Genomic DNA, 19,007 nt, shown 5'->3' with positions numbered 1-19,007 from the left:
ATAACTTCATCAATGTTACCAAGTGCAGAAACCGCATAATATAATTGTCGTTACTGTATCTATTTTCCTACATGTGTTGTCATTTACTGGGTTGTGATAGGACGTTGTGGCAGCTCCATTGGGTCCTTCTGTCAAAGATCAGAGAGCTCAGTGCCTTCTAATTGGTTACAGAAGATAATCTTCCGTTAATCCTCCGAGTATTTCTGTGTAATCACCTTGTGCTGTAGCAGAAATCGCCGTGAAGCCAGGGAGAGAACTGTGAGTATCAGATCCGGACACTTTTCCTGTTTGATAAGTATTTATCAAAGCTCAGAGAGATACAATTGTGAGAGATAAAGTACCAACCAATCAGCTTCTAACTTGCATGTTACAGGCTGTGTCTGAAAAATGATAGTTAAGAGCTGATTGGTTGGTACTTTAGCTCTCACAATTTCATCCCTCTCCGAGCTTTGATAAATATGCTGAACTCTTTTTCTTGAGGAGATCTGAACTTCCAGGAGCTGTCTGGATAGCGTCAGGTGGAGGCGTTAAAGGACATCACCATCTAAAATAATTTCCAGAGATCATTTCTATGGGATATAATGAGTTTTTATGGTGGGAATTATCTAGCAAATATCTGGTTGTAGCAGCATTAGGATACAGAAAATCCATGGCAGGTGCTCTAAGAGGGGGTTCTGGGGCTCTAATTAAATATATTTTCCTTCACCTACTAACTAATATCAGGGAGTTGAGCTGTGGTTTAATTAACTACAATATGTAATATACACAATGCTGTTTATGTTTTGTGTGTTTATATATATATATATATATATACTGTATATATATATAATTATAATACAATGCTAGTGTTATTATTGTCACCTATATGATGTGCTTCTTTAATGGTATTACTCTGGTAACGTATGCCATTGTAACTAATAGGCAAAAAAATTTTTATTAAACTTGTGTAGAAGATGAGAGACTAGAATGCTGGATAAAGCGAATATTAACTGGATGATTGGATTAATGAGCTCTTATTACATAACTCATAGTAACATTTTACAAGAGCGATGTATTAGGCTTCATTTAGCATTTTCTGTATTTCCACTTTATGGACTGAATTTATAATATGATACTTCTGTGATTATACTATTTCAGTTATACTGCTGTAGACATACATTTCTGTCCTGTGTGGAAGTGTGTCAGCGCCCCTGTGCAGATACTCCCCCCTGGTGTAGATATTACCCCCTGGTGTAGATATTCCCCCTGGTGTAGATATTCAGCCCCTGTGCAGATACTCCCCCCTGGTGTAGATATTTCCAATGGTGTAATAGATATTCCTCCCTGTGCAGATACTCCCCCCTGGCGTAGTAGCTATTCCTCCCTGTGCAGATACTCCCCCCTGGTGTAGATATTCCCCCTGGTGTAGTAGATATTCCTCCCTGTGCAGATACTCCCCCCTGGTGTAGATATTCCCCCTGGTGTAGTAGATATTCCTCCCTGTGCAGATACTCCCCCCTGGTGTAGATATTCCCCCTGGTGTAGTAGATATTCCTCCCTGTGCAGATACTCCCCCCTGGTGTAGATATTCCCCCTGGTGTAGTAGATATTCCTCCCTGTGCATATACTTCCCCCTGGTGTAGATATTCCCCTGGTGTAGTAAATATTCCTCCCTGTGCAGATACTGCCCCCTTTGTGTAGATATTCCCCCTGGTGTAGTAGATATTCCTCCCTGTGCAGATACTCCCCCATGGTGTAGATATTCCCCCTGGTGTAGTAGATATTCCTCCCTGTGCAGATACTCCCCCCTGGTGTAGATATTCCCCCCTGGTGTAGTAGATATTCCCCTCTGGCGTAGTAGATATTCCTCCCTATGCAGATACTCCCCCTGGTGTAGATATTCCCCCTGGTGTAATAGATATTCCTCCCTGGGCAGATACTACCCCCTGGTGTAGATATTCCCCCTGGTGTAGTAAATATTCCTCCCTGTGCAGATACTCCCCCCTTGGTGTAGATATTCCCCCTGGTGTAGTAGATATTCCTCCCTGTGCAGATACTCCCCCCTGGTGTAGATATTCCCCCTGGTGTAGTAGATATTCCTCCCTGTGCAGATACTCCCCCCTGGTGTAGATATTCCCCCTGGTGTAGTAGATATTCCCCTTGGTGTAGTAGATATTCCTCCCTGTGCAGATACTCCCCCCTGGTGCAGATACTCCCCCCTGGTGTAGATATTCCCCCCTAGCGTAGTAGATATTCCTCCCTGGGCAGATACTACCCCCTGGTGTAGATATTCCTCCTGGTGTAGTAGATACTCCCCCCTGGTGTAGATATTCCCCCTGGTGTAGTAGATATTCCTCCCTGTGCAGATACTCCCCCCTGGTGTAGATATTCCCCCTGGTGTAGTAGATATTCCTCCCTGTGCAGATACTTCCCCCTGGTGTAGATATTCCCCCTGGTGTAGTAGATATTCCTCCCTGTGCAGATACTTCCCCCTGGTGTAGATATTCCCCCCTGGCGTAGTAGATATTCCTCCCTGTGCAGATACTTCCCCCTGGTGTAGATATTCCCCCTGGTGTAGTAGATATTCCTCCCTGTGCAGATACTTCCCCCTGGTGTAGATAGTACCCCCTGGTGTAGTAGATATTCCTCCCTGTGCAGATACTCCCCCCTGGTGTAGATATTCCCCCCTGGCGTAGTAGATATTCCTCCCTGTGCAGATACTTCCCCCTGGTGTAGATAGTACCCCCTGGTGTAGTAGATATTCCTCCCTGTGCAGACACTCCCCCCTGGTGTAGATATTCCTCCCTGTGCAGATATTCATGTTGCTAATTCCATGCATGAACTTGGTGAGGAGAGAAAATTTTACACAAGTGGATCTAGGACAAAGAGCTTGCAATCTTCCTTAATATTTAACTGAGGCGGGATGACCAGTTGATTCTGGCAGAGCATGAAACCTATTAATAATTATATATTCTTTTGCCCTTGTGATATATTTAAATGTTTGTTTTCTTACAAGCAAACGCGTTCACTTATATAAAAACTATTTTTCATTCTATATTTATTGGTTGAAAACCAAATCCAGAGAACTGGTCTGAAGCCTGTAAAATACATCTTAGGTAAAGAAGCAGAGCTAGAAGAATATGTACCCTGAGATTAGTAGAAATTCCAACTTTGCCCAAATAGTTTTCTCCAATATCAAGTTGTTATCAGCTTTATCCTGTTAGACAGAAGGGATAACAAGCACATGTCCTTCATCCACTTAGCGCCCAGAATTATCCTGTCAACCGTATGGTGACATCTCAACTGTGACAGATTACGTGGGTACAATTATCCTGCCAAATCCAAAGCCCTTGTGACCTTTGATGATCAGATACATTGGAGTAATGGAATTTAACAACATCACCAGAGAGGAGATTACTAAACACATTGGAAGTACAATAGTTGGATAGAAAAATAACTAACTTACAGTAAAAATAGAATATCAGAACTGAGTTTAGGAGAAAGTAGTAAGATATCATCCATGGATATATAGCTGTTTTATATATTTTTAAAAAAAAGTCTTAAAATAAAACTTTAAAAGTATTTTAAAAAAATTTTTTAACAGTAAAAAAAAAATAAAGGTAATAAAATGAACATAAAACTATTTCCTAGTTTCACCCAATGTGTAACCCCTGTTTACCAATATGGTAAATTAATCCCTTTTAGATTTTGAGAGCTCAACTCCAATACGTTTACGTAGATGAGATGTTTCAGATATGATTCTCAAGTGACACCTAGGGGTATAGTTACTAAAGTGCAGGGTTTTTAAAAGTTGAGCATTGCCCATAGCAACCTGGCTGACTGTAGAAGCATTTGACATATTTTTCTATAGAAACTCACGTGGTTGATGTAATCGCTCATTGACCCTACTTTTATTTTTCCCTTTGCTTTTGTCTAATTCCAATGCTAAGAAGTATGAATGTTTTATAATATTTCTGCAACAGAGCTGTATCTGGATGTAGTAACATACATCTAATTTCTATATATTTAGGTGTCTGAGAGTGAAAAGCACTATTCATAGAAATGAACACCAGCTCCCCAGCACAAAGTGCCTTGGCTCCCGCTGCTAATTCTGGAGGACCCACTACACCTCGGAAGGGACCTCCTAAATTCAAGCAGAGGCAGACACGTCAGTTCAAGAGCAAACCACCAAAGAAGGGTGTTAAAGGGTACGTATATCTATTGTGTATTATTATTCTTTATGGATTGTTTTAAATTCTTATATTTGAGTCATGGGATAATGGTCAGCAGCTGGTAAAAGAGTCTTGTAATACATATCTAAGTGAAATATCACAGAGGCTGGTATCAAATCACAGCTATTGGCTGCCGCTTAGACAACCACAACTGGAATCTCCAGGCGCTGTTGCTCTAGCATCACAATACTTTGTGGCAGAGCTCGAAGGAAATTGCTTCAATAGATACAGCAACAACAATAAGGTACAAATATGGCTCCCATAGCAGTTCCGTTTTTAAGCAGAAATCTTTAGCTCAAAATAATGGAAGCCTGAAGCACACAACCAAACAAATGACATTAGGCAAATTATGTGTAACTACACAAAATATCTACAGATACGATTAAGAGTGAAAGGAATGTGCACAGTGGTGGCTGACATTTTATGGGCTAGACCAATTCTCATAAGAATACAGCACAGAATTAATTTGGAACTAGAGACTGGATCAGTAACGTACCTCCCAGAGGCAACTGTGTGCATCTGTGCATTCCTGTCCACTGCTCTACAAGCCGGAAGACAACAATGGGGGGCATCTTGGCTGAGGCTGAACTTCTTTCACTGGACATGATTAGTGATTGGCCCATGAAATGAAAACCTCCACTGTGAAATGATGATGGGAACCTTTTTTAGGAACATACAGCCGTAAGCCATGTCAGTTGGGTTCTTGGAAGCTATTGTTGGGTTGCAGCTGTCCCCATCTGCTTTATTAAAGTGACTGAACTTTCCATTCACTGTGCAGGTTTGGTGATGACATCCCCGGGATGGAGGGACTTGGAACAGGTAAGGAACCTTTTGAATCATGTCCATTTTCCATATGTTAGCGTCTCACATGAATTATCATTCACCTTCACATGAACTGGTTTCATCACATCAAGATTCAAATATGTTGAACTCTGTGAGCTTTAGTATAGTGACGTAATTACTGAGTAAGGGGCTCATCTAGTCACCTAGAGGAGGACACATTTGTGCTTACAATGTAAGCAGAGAAAAGGCACAAACAAAAAACATATTTACATGCATATGTTCAAATTTATGCTCTCATCCTACAGTGCTGCCCTTTCCCTCTCTAAACAGTCGTATTTCAAGAACCTCATCTCCCAGTCCTCAAAATGCTGCGTTTCTTTGCCACTTTCAACTCCCTTCTCTGTCCTTCCCCTCCTCTCCTCCTCCCTTGCTCTCTGCCCTTGACTTTACCACCTATTTTACATCTAAAATTTACTCCATACGTCAGGACATCATATTCCACCAGACCCTCAGCAGTCCACCCCCTCCATTCCTAGACCACCCCTCCCATCTATCCTATGAACCCTAACATCTATCCTGTATCTCTCTCCTCCCTTTTGCCTCCAAACTCCTTGAGCATATTGTTTATAACTGCTTTACCACCTTCCTTTCCTCCCACTCCCTGCTTGACTCATTCCAGTCCAGCTTCCGTTCTCTCCACTCCACTGAAACTGCCCTCATGAAAGTCAGCAATGACCTCCTTGCTGCCAAATCCAAGGGCCACTACTCTCTGCTCATTCTCCTCAACCTCACTGCTGCTTTTGACACTGTGGACCACCCTCTCCTCCTGCAAATCCTTCACTCCCTTGGTCTACGTGACGCTGTCCTCTCCTGGCTGTCCTCCTAACCTCCTAACTCTTTGACCATTCCTTCTCCGTTTCCTCCATATGACTCCACTTCCCACCAACTTCCACTAATGGTAGGTGTCCCCCAAGGTTCTGTTCTTGGACCTCTCCTATTCTCCATATGAACTACCTCTTTATGTGAGCTCATCAGCTCTTTTGGCCTCCACTATAATCTCTATGCTGATGATACTCAGATCTACCTCTCCTCCCCTGACCTCTCCTCCTCTCTCTTCACTCGTATCGCCAACTGTCTCTTTGCTATTCCCTCCTAGGTGTCCCAGCGATTTCTTACACTTAAGACTGAGCTGATCATCTTCCCACCCTAGACATAACTTAACTCCCCACAATTTCATTATCTATTGATGGCACAATCATCTCCTTTATGTGCTGCAGTTTTCATTCCAATGTTCTGATTGGCTACATGTTGTTCTAACCCCTCCCATCTCTTGAGGGTTTGTGTGTTCTCTCTTCTGGAGAATGAATACAACCAGTAATCTGACTATATATTCTGTGTACACCTATAAATGATGACTTGCCAGGGGCAATTATTTGCGGTTTTCAAATGTTGTTAATTTTTAATTTGTTGTTTCCAATCATTTCAATGGTTATTTCTGCTCTGTTTCTGTAGATATCACTGTCATCTGCCCATGGGAAGCATTTAACCACTTAGAGCTACACGAGCTGGCCCAATTCGGAATCATCTAACCGTCCATCAATTGAATCCCTATCAAGTTACCAAACTCTTTTGATGTCACTATCTCAGTGTTTTGTTGGCAAAAAGGAACCTGGAATTATATTTATATAAAATGCTACTAAGCCATGTAGCTCAAAGCCTGGTAAAAGTGTCCTAGGCGACTATATCATTACTGCTACATTCAGCTATGAGATATGTCAGTTTCAGGTGCTTAAGGTGATCCAGAGCAATATATTGTTTCTTCTGTGTGTAAACTAAAACTCTTTTGCTTATTTGCTGTGATTGCCTCTAAGTAATGTGCTGTGAGTAAAGTAAGTTATACAATCAGGAGATAGAGTTACCTAGGGAGGGTCCATCGGTTAAACGCTGACTCCATAATATAATAGTGGGCAGCATAGACACATAGGGCCTGATTCAGAGCCGGACGCTATTTGCGCTCGTTCGTTCAGAAAATAGGGGTGGCTATTCAAATGAACCGTTCGCTCTTTGTGGTCTGTTGACGCCTCTATGTCTGAACAAGCGAACAAAACTTGCGGTCGTTTTGTTGGATAACTACCTGGCCGCTCGCATCCGACGTCATGTCCGCTATTTATTAGATTAATAGAGTACATCGACCAGGGTATGAACTGCTCGCTATTCTTGTGGTTGGTTTTTCCTACCACAATCTTGCGAGCAGTTCTGACTATAAAATAACCCAGTGACGTGGTCAATGACGCTGCTGTATTAATTATGTACACCCATAAAACGCCCGTTTTGACCTTTAGGCACGCCTGCGTTTGGATCTCCACTCCCCGTTTTCAAGCACCTTCCCCTGTTACCACCCACATACACCTCCTCCTGTCACTCAAAATAGCAGGCATTCGCTATTTAGCGAACAAACGATTTTCGGCCGCACTGACTGGTTCGCGCATGCGTATTACGATCCGTACGCATGCGCAGTTGGGCAAACATCGCTCGGAACGAACGAGCGGCCGCTTACGAGCGGCTCTGAATCAGGCCCATAATACATTACTATTCCTTCAGTATTCATTTTCCCAAGTTTGTTTCCTGTTTAGTTTTTTTCCCTTACAGTATCTCATAATGTTTATTTACACAGTGTGGAGTTCAGGATGTACGATGGCTGAGCTTAGAGGAAGCCCTGCTCCTTCTGCCACTGGAACAAAAACCTCAGTTTAGTATTATTTAAATGATCTGCTCTATTTTCGTCCATTACGATGATTGTAAACTGGGTTCCAAATAATAATCACTTTGCACGCCAAGAATTAATATATTAATACATACTGTTTATAATGATGTTATTTTCTCTAAACCATAAGTACTTTTATGAGTATCAACCAGTCTATGTATCATTGTCATTATATGTTGTACATTTATTTATTATACATTTACATATGATTTTCACTTTTCAAAGGCCATTAAGGCAGTGTTACATTGCAGGATGCATATTAAGTTTCACGCTGGTAGAGTTACTCTGTGTGATACGTTTCGCATGCGGCCTGTGCAGAAATGTAATGCTCCTGAAATAAAATGTATTATTTCTTTGGCTTCTTACCAAAGTGTAATGTGATCTTCGTGACCTGTTTTGTTATTATCTTCCTGGCTTTTAGTGTAGTTTTTCAGAGGCTTTCTAGATTTCTACTCATCAGAGATTCTCAGGGGCTAATTCAGATTTACCTGCAAGTCAGTCGCCATAACAATTCTTCTCTGTACTCTAACATATCTGCTGCCATAGATACTTTGGCTCAGACTCTCCTTCTTGGTCTCCATCCTCACCTGGCTGACCTCCTACATCGCTGACAGCTCCTCCCTCTGGCTCTACCTTCCCCTATTTCCCTTTACCTTCTAGTGTTCCTCAAGGGTCTGCTCTTGTTCCCCCCTTTTCTCTCTACACCTCCAGCTCCTTAAGTCTCCAATACAGTTATTTATTGAATACTCCCAAGTATACCTTCCCTCCCTAGATCTCTCACCCTCCATCCTCTCCTGTGTATATAACTACCTTTCCACATTCTCCTCCTGGATATTTCAGCATTTTGAGAAGCTTAACATAGCCAAAGCCAAACTGCTTGTTGTCCTACCTTCCAGGTTCTTCCACCTCCTTCTCTCTCTATTGAGAACTACTCTCCCACTTCTGTCACTCATATTCCTGGTTGCCATTTTCAGCTCCACTCTCCTTTCCATTTGCCACATTGTGCATCGTAGCTATCTCTCCATCCTGCCGCTTCTACATCCATAAATTGTCTTGAATCCGACCCTTCCTTACCCTCAAAGCCACTTAAACCTTTATCCAAGCGCTCATCGTCTTCAGCATGATTACTGTAACATCCTCCTCTATGGCCTCCCTCAATCTCGCCTCATCCCACTTCAATATCTCTCTAATGCTGCTGTCTTACTTCCCTCTATCACCATATGACAAAAGCCTCCTCCCTCTGCATTTTGCCTATTGTGCCTCTTTTTGGAAATCACTACCTCACCTGTGTTAGAAGTGGAGTGTGCTACTGCACAGTCTCCGACAAAATGGCTCCTCAAGGGACACTTCTGTTCCCTTACCAAGATGGGCGCCGGTACTTTAGCTGTACACGCATGGTGCCATCTTGTCACTGTGTATAACCGATACAGTGGGGAACGACTGTCTTCCCCTTAGTTCCTGAGACCTGAACCATCACCTATAACTGCTGTTCCAGCTCCTGCACCAAGACCGCAATACCAGAGACCATCACCAGCTGGTGAGCAGCATAACCCTGCTCTGCTACAAGCTCTGCCTCATGTCCCTGGACAAATCAGTGTATACAGAGGATGGCTGTATTCAATAAACTACACAACCTGGTTAAGTTCCACTGGACTCGTCGCCTGGATTCTTCTATATATATCCGCTGGTGTGTACCCAATTCTGCTAAAATCACCTAGTTGTACACACATGTCCAACAATCTGGTCAAACATGCCATAAAGACATATCTTTATATTAAAACCTACCAGCGATTATCATAACTCACCCTCCTCTCTTCCTTCACTCTACCATGTATCCTTCACAAGTTCTCCCTCCTACTATTCACCCCATCCCCTTAGCATGTTAGATCTTCCCTCCTGCTCTTCCCCTAGCGCTATCCATGTCACCAGTGCTCGGCTCCTTGTTCCCCTTCAGAGACTGTGACACTCTTTGCCCATGTCTTGGGTACAGGATCATTGATTGCTAAGCTGACTCCCCAGAAATCACCACTGTGTGCTCCTTCTGGCATTAGCGAGTTACCCTACCCATGCACCTCTTACTTGCCCTGCTCAGTCCGTGGTGTTACAGTAATGTTTTGTACTGATGCTATGTACTTACGCGATGGATAGTTGTATTGTACTTATGCTCTGTTACTGTATCATTTTCCAATGTTTTTATGTTTACCCCTTTCTACTGAATTCTGGACACTTCGCGGTTTCGCATAAATAAAATATAATAATGATAATGATAATGAAAAGTCATTTTGCTTAAAACACAAACGGTAAATTCGGGCGACGAGCAAAAAGGAATAGGGGAAGGGGACAAGGAGAATTATGACAAAACAGCTGCTGTAAAGGGGTCTGCAACCACCTAAAGAAGAATGAAAATAGTAGGTCACAATTAATAGCAATAGATATAAATAGATTTGTAATGGTATGCCTTATAAAGTGGCCAATGTCAATAACATATAATAATTTACTGCTCAAAAGAGAATCAGAATATCAGATATAAAATACAGATTCAAACACTTATATCAACATACACATATAGGGCTAAATGTAATAGGTCACCAATTATAGTAAAAATCCAACTCGCACCTTCACGCATTTTTTGAAGCTGCGAGTTGGTGCTGGGACTCGCAAATGTAATGAGGGGTCATTCAGACCCACTCGCGAGCGGCAGTACGCTCGCAAGTGGGTCGATGTTCCCCACTGCGCATGCACACGACGGAGGGTTACAGTGACCTTATGAAATGAGCCCCTTATTTACACAACAAGGTGAGTACATGGGAGTCCCCTTTAAAGAAATAGAATTTACACATTTTATTATTTCTTTACTTACAAAGGTAGGACACTCACTAAGCAAATGTTTTGTTACCCTGTCAACCCAAAATTTACCTTGGAAACTATTAAAATGGCAGAGAAAGTTGGTTATGTAAAGTAGACGACGAGAGACAGAGCAACAGAAATAACTGAACCAGATTGTGCAGGAGAGGAAAGATCTTAAGGAAAACACATTCAGAAGATATATATACTGAGTGTGTGTGTGTGTGTGTGTGTGTGTGTGTGTGTGTGTGTGTGTGTGCGCGTGTGTGCGTGTGTGTGTGCGTGTGTGTGTGCGTGTGTAAAAACATGGTTCACCATGGATTCTAATGCTTACACGCATCTACAAATTTCAGAGAACTGCTGTAACTCAAGTTCGAGAAATCCACAAATTTATGATAGTTAAGGTGGAAATTTAATGGGCGTATTCCTTGCAGTGTAGAGACATTTTGGAAAAGCTCTGGAAAGTGATAAAGAGGAGAGCGATAAACTACCAGCCCCTCAGCTCCTAACTGCCATGTTACAGACTGTATTTGAAAAATGACAGTTAGGAGCTGATTGGTTGGTAGTTTATCACTTACCAATTTATGACTTTCCAGAGCTTAGTACATCTGCCCCTATATGCCATCACAATCTATGGCTATTTACAGTCTGATATAAAATTTGACCAGCCAAAGTGATCCTCCAACAGTCGCCACTTTTCAGGGGCATAAGTTCATTCCAGGAGTCCGGAGGCTAGATAGTTGTTGTTGCCCCCCCTCTTCCTCTGCTTGCATTCACTCTCAACATCCTAGTCACAACAGCACTCACAAACTCCCCCTAAATGACATTCACTACTAACACCCCAGCAGCACCCGGTCACACACTTCCTCCCCCTGCATTCCTTGCCAGCACCCCAGCAGCACCTGGTCACACACTTTCCTCCCACTGCATTCACTTCCAACACTGCAGAAGCACCCAGACACACACCTCCTCCCCCTGCATTCCCTGCCAGCACCCCAGCAGCACCCGGTCACACACTTTCCTCCCACTGCATTCCCTGCCAGCACCCCAGCAGCACCCATATACACCCCCCCACATTCACTACTAACTGACACAGCAACAGCAGAGGCAGCAGGTCCTGTGTGTGTGAGGGGAACTTATACAGGAGGGAGGGGCCATGCACTCCAGCCTCTGCCCTGCCCAATTTATGTACATTGGCACATAAAACAGAACCTGAGGCAGTGGAGGAGGTCAGTGTGCCCCCTATCTAGACTATGCAGGGGCACTGAGAGGGGGGATACTCTTTGCCTGGGCTAGTTGGAGGGGCCTGATTGTGGCTTGGGTCATTTTCACAGACATGAGGCTGGGAAAGTGAGGAGACTGCTGCTGCTCAACAGCAGCAGACTCTCTCACCAGCCCAGCACATGCTGCCATGTGTTGGGCTGTGGAGGGTATAGGGAGGCTGCTACCACTAAACATTAATAGTCTCCTCTCACCCCCTGCATGATGTGCGCGCTGCCAGCAGTAGTGAATCCACCACTGGCTCAGTTGCACACAGCATTCCCTTTCCCCCCCACAGTTTTGAAGGAGGTGTGGCTACTCCACCCCCAATTTGTCCATGTTCCCCAGAACCTGTGGTTGTCCCTGCTCTCCACAGCCCTGAGTGTATGTGGAGATCAATGTGTACATATATTTCCAGGACCGATGTTAGGTTCTCCTGTTACTTCCCTGGACTTATTCCAACTCCCAGACTTGTACCAATGCTCCACAGTGCAGGGGACTAGGATTGTGGAATCAGTGGTGTAACTATAAATTTTGCTCCCCTCTGCCAAAAAAGTTACACCGTAATGCCCATTACGTATTATGACACACACCGTAATGCCCATTACACAATATGTCACACACTGTAATGCTCATTACGCATATTTCCGCATACTGTAATGTCCGTTACGCATTATGCCACACACTGTAATGCCCATTACACAATATGTCACATACTGTAATGCCCATTACACATTATGTCACACACTGTAATGCACATTGCGCATATTTCCACACACCATAATGCCCATTACGCATTATGCCACACACCGTAATGCCCATTACACATATTTCCACACACCGTAATGCCCATTAAACATTATGACACACACTGTTATGCCCATTACACATTATGCCACACACCGTAATGCCAATTACACATTATTCCACACAACATAATGTCCATTACACATTATGCCACACACCATAATGCCCATTACACAATATACCACACACCATAATGCCCATTACACATTATGCCACATACAGTTATGCCCCTGACACCATTTTATACCCCACAGTAAGGCTTCTAATTACTTTTAAATGACCTGCTCGTCAGTGGACTTATGCTCATTGTCAGGGGTTTGATGCTCTGGGTTCCATGCCCATTGCCAGGGGTTTCATGCTATGGGTTTACATGCTCATTGCCAGGGGTTTCATGCTCATTGCCAGGGGTTTCATGCTCATTGTCAGGGCCTTCATGCTCGTTGCCAGGGGTTTCATGGTGGTTGCCAGGAGTCTAATGCTTGTTGCCAGGGGCTGCATGCTTGTTTCCAGGGGTTTCATGCTCATTGCCAGGGATTTCATGCTCGTTGTCAGGGGTTTCATGGCAGAAGATGCAGCTTTCTGCCAGCATTTCCGGCATTTCCCTGACAGACGCTAGAGGTCAAGTAGGACCTCTAGCATCTGTCCGTTCCTAGGTGATTTTTGGATGGACATTTTCAGCAGAATCCATGTGGACTGCTAGACCGCATGGAATTTGCATCCACCGCACCCCCAAGCCACCTCGGGGTCTGCGGGGGCTTGTGTTACACCCCTGTGTAGAATGGTACCCACATCTGGAAAAAAAAATGTTCAGCTCAGATGGGCTGACCTACTGCAACATCTAATGGGTTACTGTGACCGCTGACCCTGTATATGTCTGATGAATTACATACACTGCACTCTGTATGAGACAGGCTTTAGCTTGTTAGGTGTTAATTATGGCAGTGGCGTAACTTTATCCCAGTCGCCCTGAAGTAAGACTGTTGTTGCTCCCCCCACCTTCATGCAGACTCTTCGACTTTCTAAAACAAATTTAAACCTGATGTACTGATATGCAAACAACAAAAGTACAAGTAAGTATACTTAGCATTCCTTAGCTATAGCATTCCTTAGCTATAGCATTCCTTAGTCCCTACCGGGACTTCATGCAAGCGCGATTGTGTGAGTGTGCAAAAGGAGGAGTAGCATTGTGCCTACTAGGCTACGCCCCTGCCACCAGTATATGACATTTTAGAGGCATGATGACAGCATGTAACCCTCCTGTTTCTCATGATGCTGGGGGCGAACCTGGCACACCAGCAGCTGCTAGGCTGCACCCATCCTCTCTGTGCAATAAATGGATGCCCCCAACCTCCCGACTGCCCCAGGGACACTGTCAGTGGCCAAAAAACGACACTGAAATCGGGGCAGTTGGGAGGTATGAAAAATGGCTGCTGCCATGTTATTACAGACCAGTGTCTATTTCCTTGATTCAATGAGCTACAAGGTTGGAGCAAAAGTTTAAAAGCAGCACTAACATTGAGTGTAAAGCATTCGGGACCTCATTAAGAGTCGGTCGTTGCGGCCGCACTGTCGTACGCAGCCGATGTTCGCTGAACTGCGCATGCGTAAAGTTTGCAATGCGCGTGTGCAAACTAGCTGTTACGATCAGAAATTTCTCTCTCCTTGAACACAGCCAGGTCGTTAGTTAGTTTGAGTGACAGAATGAACCGTTTGTGGGTGGTAACAGGGGAAGGTGCTTGAAAACGGGGGAGTGGAGATCCGAACGCAGCCGTGCCTAATTATGCGAACGGCGTTTTATGGGAGTGCATAATTAACAAAGTAGTGTCATGGCACATGTGACAGGGGAGGTTTGTACACTGACTTGATCGTAGTGCTTAAGAGAGGGTATGGTCAACCTTAAGCTCTGCGATCAGCTCCGATGGTTCCCGCTGGTCGAGATTAATCCTTATATCCCAGGAGATGACGTGTGTTGTGATCGAGAAGGGGGCGTGACTTAGTCTTACGACCGCTTCTTACCCTCGGTCGTTCAGCTAACGATCTCATCTTAGGACCGCAATTTGTGATCGCTTCATTTGCATATCCGGCCCCTTTCCCCTACGACCGTGCGGCCGCAACGACCGACTCTGAATGAGGTCCTCAGGGCTTTAAATTTTCAGCTCCAACCTGCCAAGAAGCTTAAATATAGCCCAGTGCTTTGTTTTAACTTATTACCACACACTCACTTATTGCTAGGGGACTGTGGAAGCTGGGAGAATGGAGGATTGGTGAATCCATTGTCTCTGGCAGTATGTGATGCCCCCAAAAATGTCATGACACACCTCTCCCCAAAAGCTACAAGAAAATAACGAAGAGTATGGCAGTGCAGTAGGACTATACTAACTCTTAAAATATTATATGTTACTGGTTTCCATTAAAAGATTGTAGCATCAGATGTACTAAGCTTTGAAGAGAGATAAAGTACCAACTAATCAGCTCCTAACTGTCATTTTTCAAACACAGCCTGTAAAGTGACAGTTAGGAGCTGGATAGCTGGTACTTTATCTCTCTCCACTTTATCTCTCTCCAAAGCTTAGTACATCTACCCCTTAGGCCCAATGTAATAAGGTGAGAGGTTAGATAATATGAGAGTTTAGCGGTAAAACTTTTTATACTCGCCCAATGTAATAGAGTTGGAGAACAGACAAACTCACATGGCTTTAGACTAAAAAAAACTCTCTTCCAGATGTCCCATTTTGAAAATGAAGCTCGACCAATGTAATAGTGTTACTGCTAAACTCTCACATCTTCTAACCTCTCACCCTATTATATCTGACCCTTAGACTTAGGGCCGTATTCAATTAGGCTGCGAAAACCCGTTATCGGGTTTAATTATCGCCAATGATGTCATTTGCGCATGTTTCAATTATCCCGGTATTCCATTTCAAAGAGTTTTCGCCGGTGCGAAAAGTCTTTGTCAAAATACAGGGATAAGTTTTCACCATGTAATACATGGCAAAAAAAAGTCCAGAATTGGGATTTAAGGGTGCAGATTAAATTTAAATAGCCTGCAGCCTTTGGAATGTCCCTTAAAAGTAATCTGTTTAAAAAAAAAAAAAACAGGACACCCCTAAAAAAGTAGTTTCATTTTGGGGGTGAAAAAAAAATGTTGCGGCAGGTGTTTTCTAGAATGCGGGTGATAGTGGCAGGTGCATTTTTGAAGAATTTTCAAAAATAATTTTAGGGATTTAAAAATATGCTTGCACCAATCTTCATGTACCCCAAATTTGATGGGAAGTTTCCTTCCAAAAAAAGCGAAGTGCTATTATTCTTCACTTCTTCAAAGCCGCATTTATGCACCTGCCGCGGCTATTTAAAACCCCCCACAATCTTCAGTACCCATAGTGATTCCCTATGTCAGGACATGTTTTGGGGGGTGACAGGATGATTTCCCCTAAAACTTTCAGGACTTATCAATACTCACCTTTCCGCCAGGTCCCGTTTTCGCCGGATCCAAATTAAATACGGGGATAAGCGGGCACACACCCGATACTTTGTCCCAGAAAAATCCTGAGATGATGGCGAAAAGTCCGACCTCTGACTTCTCGCCCCATATTGAATATAGAGTAAAGCTGGCCACACACTAGACCAACTTACATCCAACCAGCCAACTTGTTGATTGGTTGGAATGAAAATCTGGTAATGTATGGGAGTAACTGATGATCAGCAATTTGCTCCTAAATGCCAGAAAACAGATGAAAATGGCGTCAGACAAATTTGTTAAATGTTTGATCTAAACAATTTGTTCAAACAACAGTTTTTGACAATTTTCCAGCGTTTGGGAGCAAATTGCTGATTGTCATTTGCTTTCATACGTTACCAGATTTTCATTCCAACCAATCAGCTAGTTGGCTGGTTGGAGAGAAAATCTTTAGATATCTGACCAGCTGAAGACTGTGAGCTAAATATAATAATTCTTTGTTTAGAGATATACAGTAGATAATGAAAAGAAAATGTACCATTTACAAAAAATAATAAAAATGAGCCCCTATCTAGTGAGCCTTGGACAGAGATAAGGTGGGCAAAGATAAAGTACCAACCAATCAGCTCCTAACTTTTTTTTTTCAAACAGAGGGTCCCATATTTTTAATGATCACATTTGTAATGCGATCTGGCCGCCATATTAGCGCGCATGCTCACATTGCAGGACGCCATCATATCGGCCCAATGTATCGCTGAGCATACGCAGGGACAGGAGGTGTGATAGGAGACCGTCCCTGCGAAGTGCTGGGAGGGAAGTAACCGCGACAGCGTTCTCACCATTCCTGTGCCGTGACATGCACGGTCTACAGACTACACATGTGCCGCGGTCATTGCCCGGGGAGGGGACTTATGGAACCCTCTCCTAGCTAGTGATGCAATGTGTAGCCCATAGCTCCCAAAAATGGAGGGACCACAGCAGATATCTCCGATCCCCCCCATAATACATCAGGGGGATACTTAATATTTGCCAGTATCCCACAAAAATGGGTGTTTTCAAGGAATGCACCCCAAATATTAAATGACAAATGGGCCCCACAGACTGTAAATTGGCAGTTAGGAGCTGATTGATTGGTACTTTATCTCTGCTTACTTTATCTCCATCCAAGGCTTAGTAAATAGACCCTTTTATCTCCAGCAACCTTATCTCTCTCCAAGGCTTAGTACAGTGGGCCTGATTCAGAGCCGGACGCTATTTATGCTTGCTCGTTCAGAAAAAGGGGCTGGCTATTCAACTTAACCGTTCGCTCTTTGCGGTCTGTTCACGCCTCTATGTCTGAACGAGCGAACAACACATGTGAACGTAATTTTGAAAAAAACGCCCCCTGGCCGCTCGCGTCATACGATTTATTAGATTAATAGAGTACATCGGACGGCGTATGAACTGCTCGCTATTCTTGCGGTTGGTTTTTCCTACCACAATCATGCAAGCAGTTCTGACTATAAAACAACCCAGTGACGTGGTCAATGACGCTGCTGTATTAATTATGCACACCCATAAAACGCCCGTTTTGACCTTTAAGCACGCCTGCGTTCTGATCTCCACTCCCCGTTTTCAAGCACCTTCCCCTGTTACCACCCACATACGCCTCCTCCTGTCACTCAAAATAGCAGGCATTCGCTATTTAGCGAGCACACGATTTTCGGCCGCACTGACTGGTTTGCGCATGCGTATAACGATCCGTACGCATGCGCAGATGTGCGAACATTGCTCGGAAAGAACGAGCGGCCGCTTACGAGCGGCTCTGAATCAGGCCCAGAGACCCCTTAATCTAGTCAGACAGTGTAGAAATGACAGTGTCTGGTTAGTTACTGTGTTGCATATGTTTGTATATAGAGACACAATGTATCTGTTTGTATATAGAGACACAATGTATCTGTTTGTATATAGAGACACAATGTATCTGTTTGTATATAGAGACACGATGTATCTGTTTGTATATAGAGACACAATGTATCTGTTTGTATATAGAGACACAATGTATCTGTTTGTATATAGAGACACAATGTATCTGTTTGTATATAGAGACACGATGTATCTGTTTGTATATAGAGACACAATGTATCTGTTTGTATATAGAGACACAATGTATCTGTTTGTATATAGAGACACAATGTATCTGTTTTTCCCCAATTTAGGCCCTGATTCAGAGCCGGACGCAATTAGCGCTCGCTCGTCCAGAAAATAGGGGTGGCTATTCAAATGGACCGTTCGCTCTTTGCGGTCTGTTGACGCCTCTATGTCTGAACGAGCGAACAAAACTTGCGGTCATTTTTTGAAAAAATACGCCACCTGGCCACTCGCATCCTATGTCATGTCCGCTATTTATTAGATTAATCGAGTACATCGACCAGCGTATGAACTGCTCGCTATTCTTGCGGTTGGTTTTTCCTACCGCAATCATGCAAGCAGTTCTGACTATAAAACAACCCAGTGACGTGGGCAATGACGCTGCTTTGTTAATTATGCACACCCTTAAAACGCCCGTTTTGACCTTTAGGCACGCCTGCGATCGGATCTCCACTCCCCGTTTTCAAGCACCTTCCCCTGTTACCACCCACATACGCCTCCTCCTGTCACTCATATGATCAGGCATTCGCTATTTTGCGAGCACATGAATTTCGACCGCACTGACTGGTTCGCGCATGCGTTTAATGATCCGTATGCATGCGCAGTTGAGCGAACGAGCGGCTCTGAATCAGGCCCTTAGTCAGTAATTAAATGCAAATCCAGCTCAGTTATTGATTGTTATGTATTATACTTGTGATATCTGTGCTACACACTATACAATGTAAATGAAATTCCTGGCAACTGTCACAGA

General features: G+C 43.6%; 1 protein-coding gene across 1 annotated transcript; it reads left to right on the top strand.

The window, feature by feature from the left end:
- The first annotated feature begins 227 nt into the window (after positions 1 to 227).
- On the top strand, positions 228 to 10,018 carry PDE6H (phosphodiesterase 6H). Its single transcript, XM_088459314.1, has 4 exons — positions 228 to 258; positions 4,010 to 4,187; positions 4,990 to 5,030; positions 6,507 to 10,018. The coding sequence occupies exons 2-4, from the start codon at positions 4,042 to 4,044 to the stop codon at positions 6,581 to 6,583; spliced, it is 264 nt and encodes an 87-aa protein (XP_088315440.1). The 5' UTR covers positions 228 to 258; positions 4,010 to 4,041; the 3' UTR covers positions 6,584 to 10,018.
- Positions 10,019 to 19,007: the final 8,989 nt, after the last annotated feature.

Source organism: Taudactylus pleione, unplaced genomic scaffold, assembly GCF_031769625.1.
Source record: "Taudactylus pleione unplaced genomic scaffold, aTauple2 ptg000905l, whole genome shotgun sequence".
NCBI lineage: Eukaryota > Metazoa > Chordata > Amphibia > Anura > Myobatrachidae > Taudactylus > Taudactylus pleione.
The sequence above is the reverse complement of the archived record's forward strand: the minus strand, read 5'-3'. Positions and strand labels throughout refer to the sequence as shown.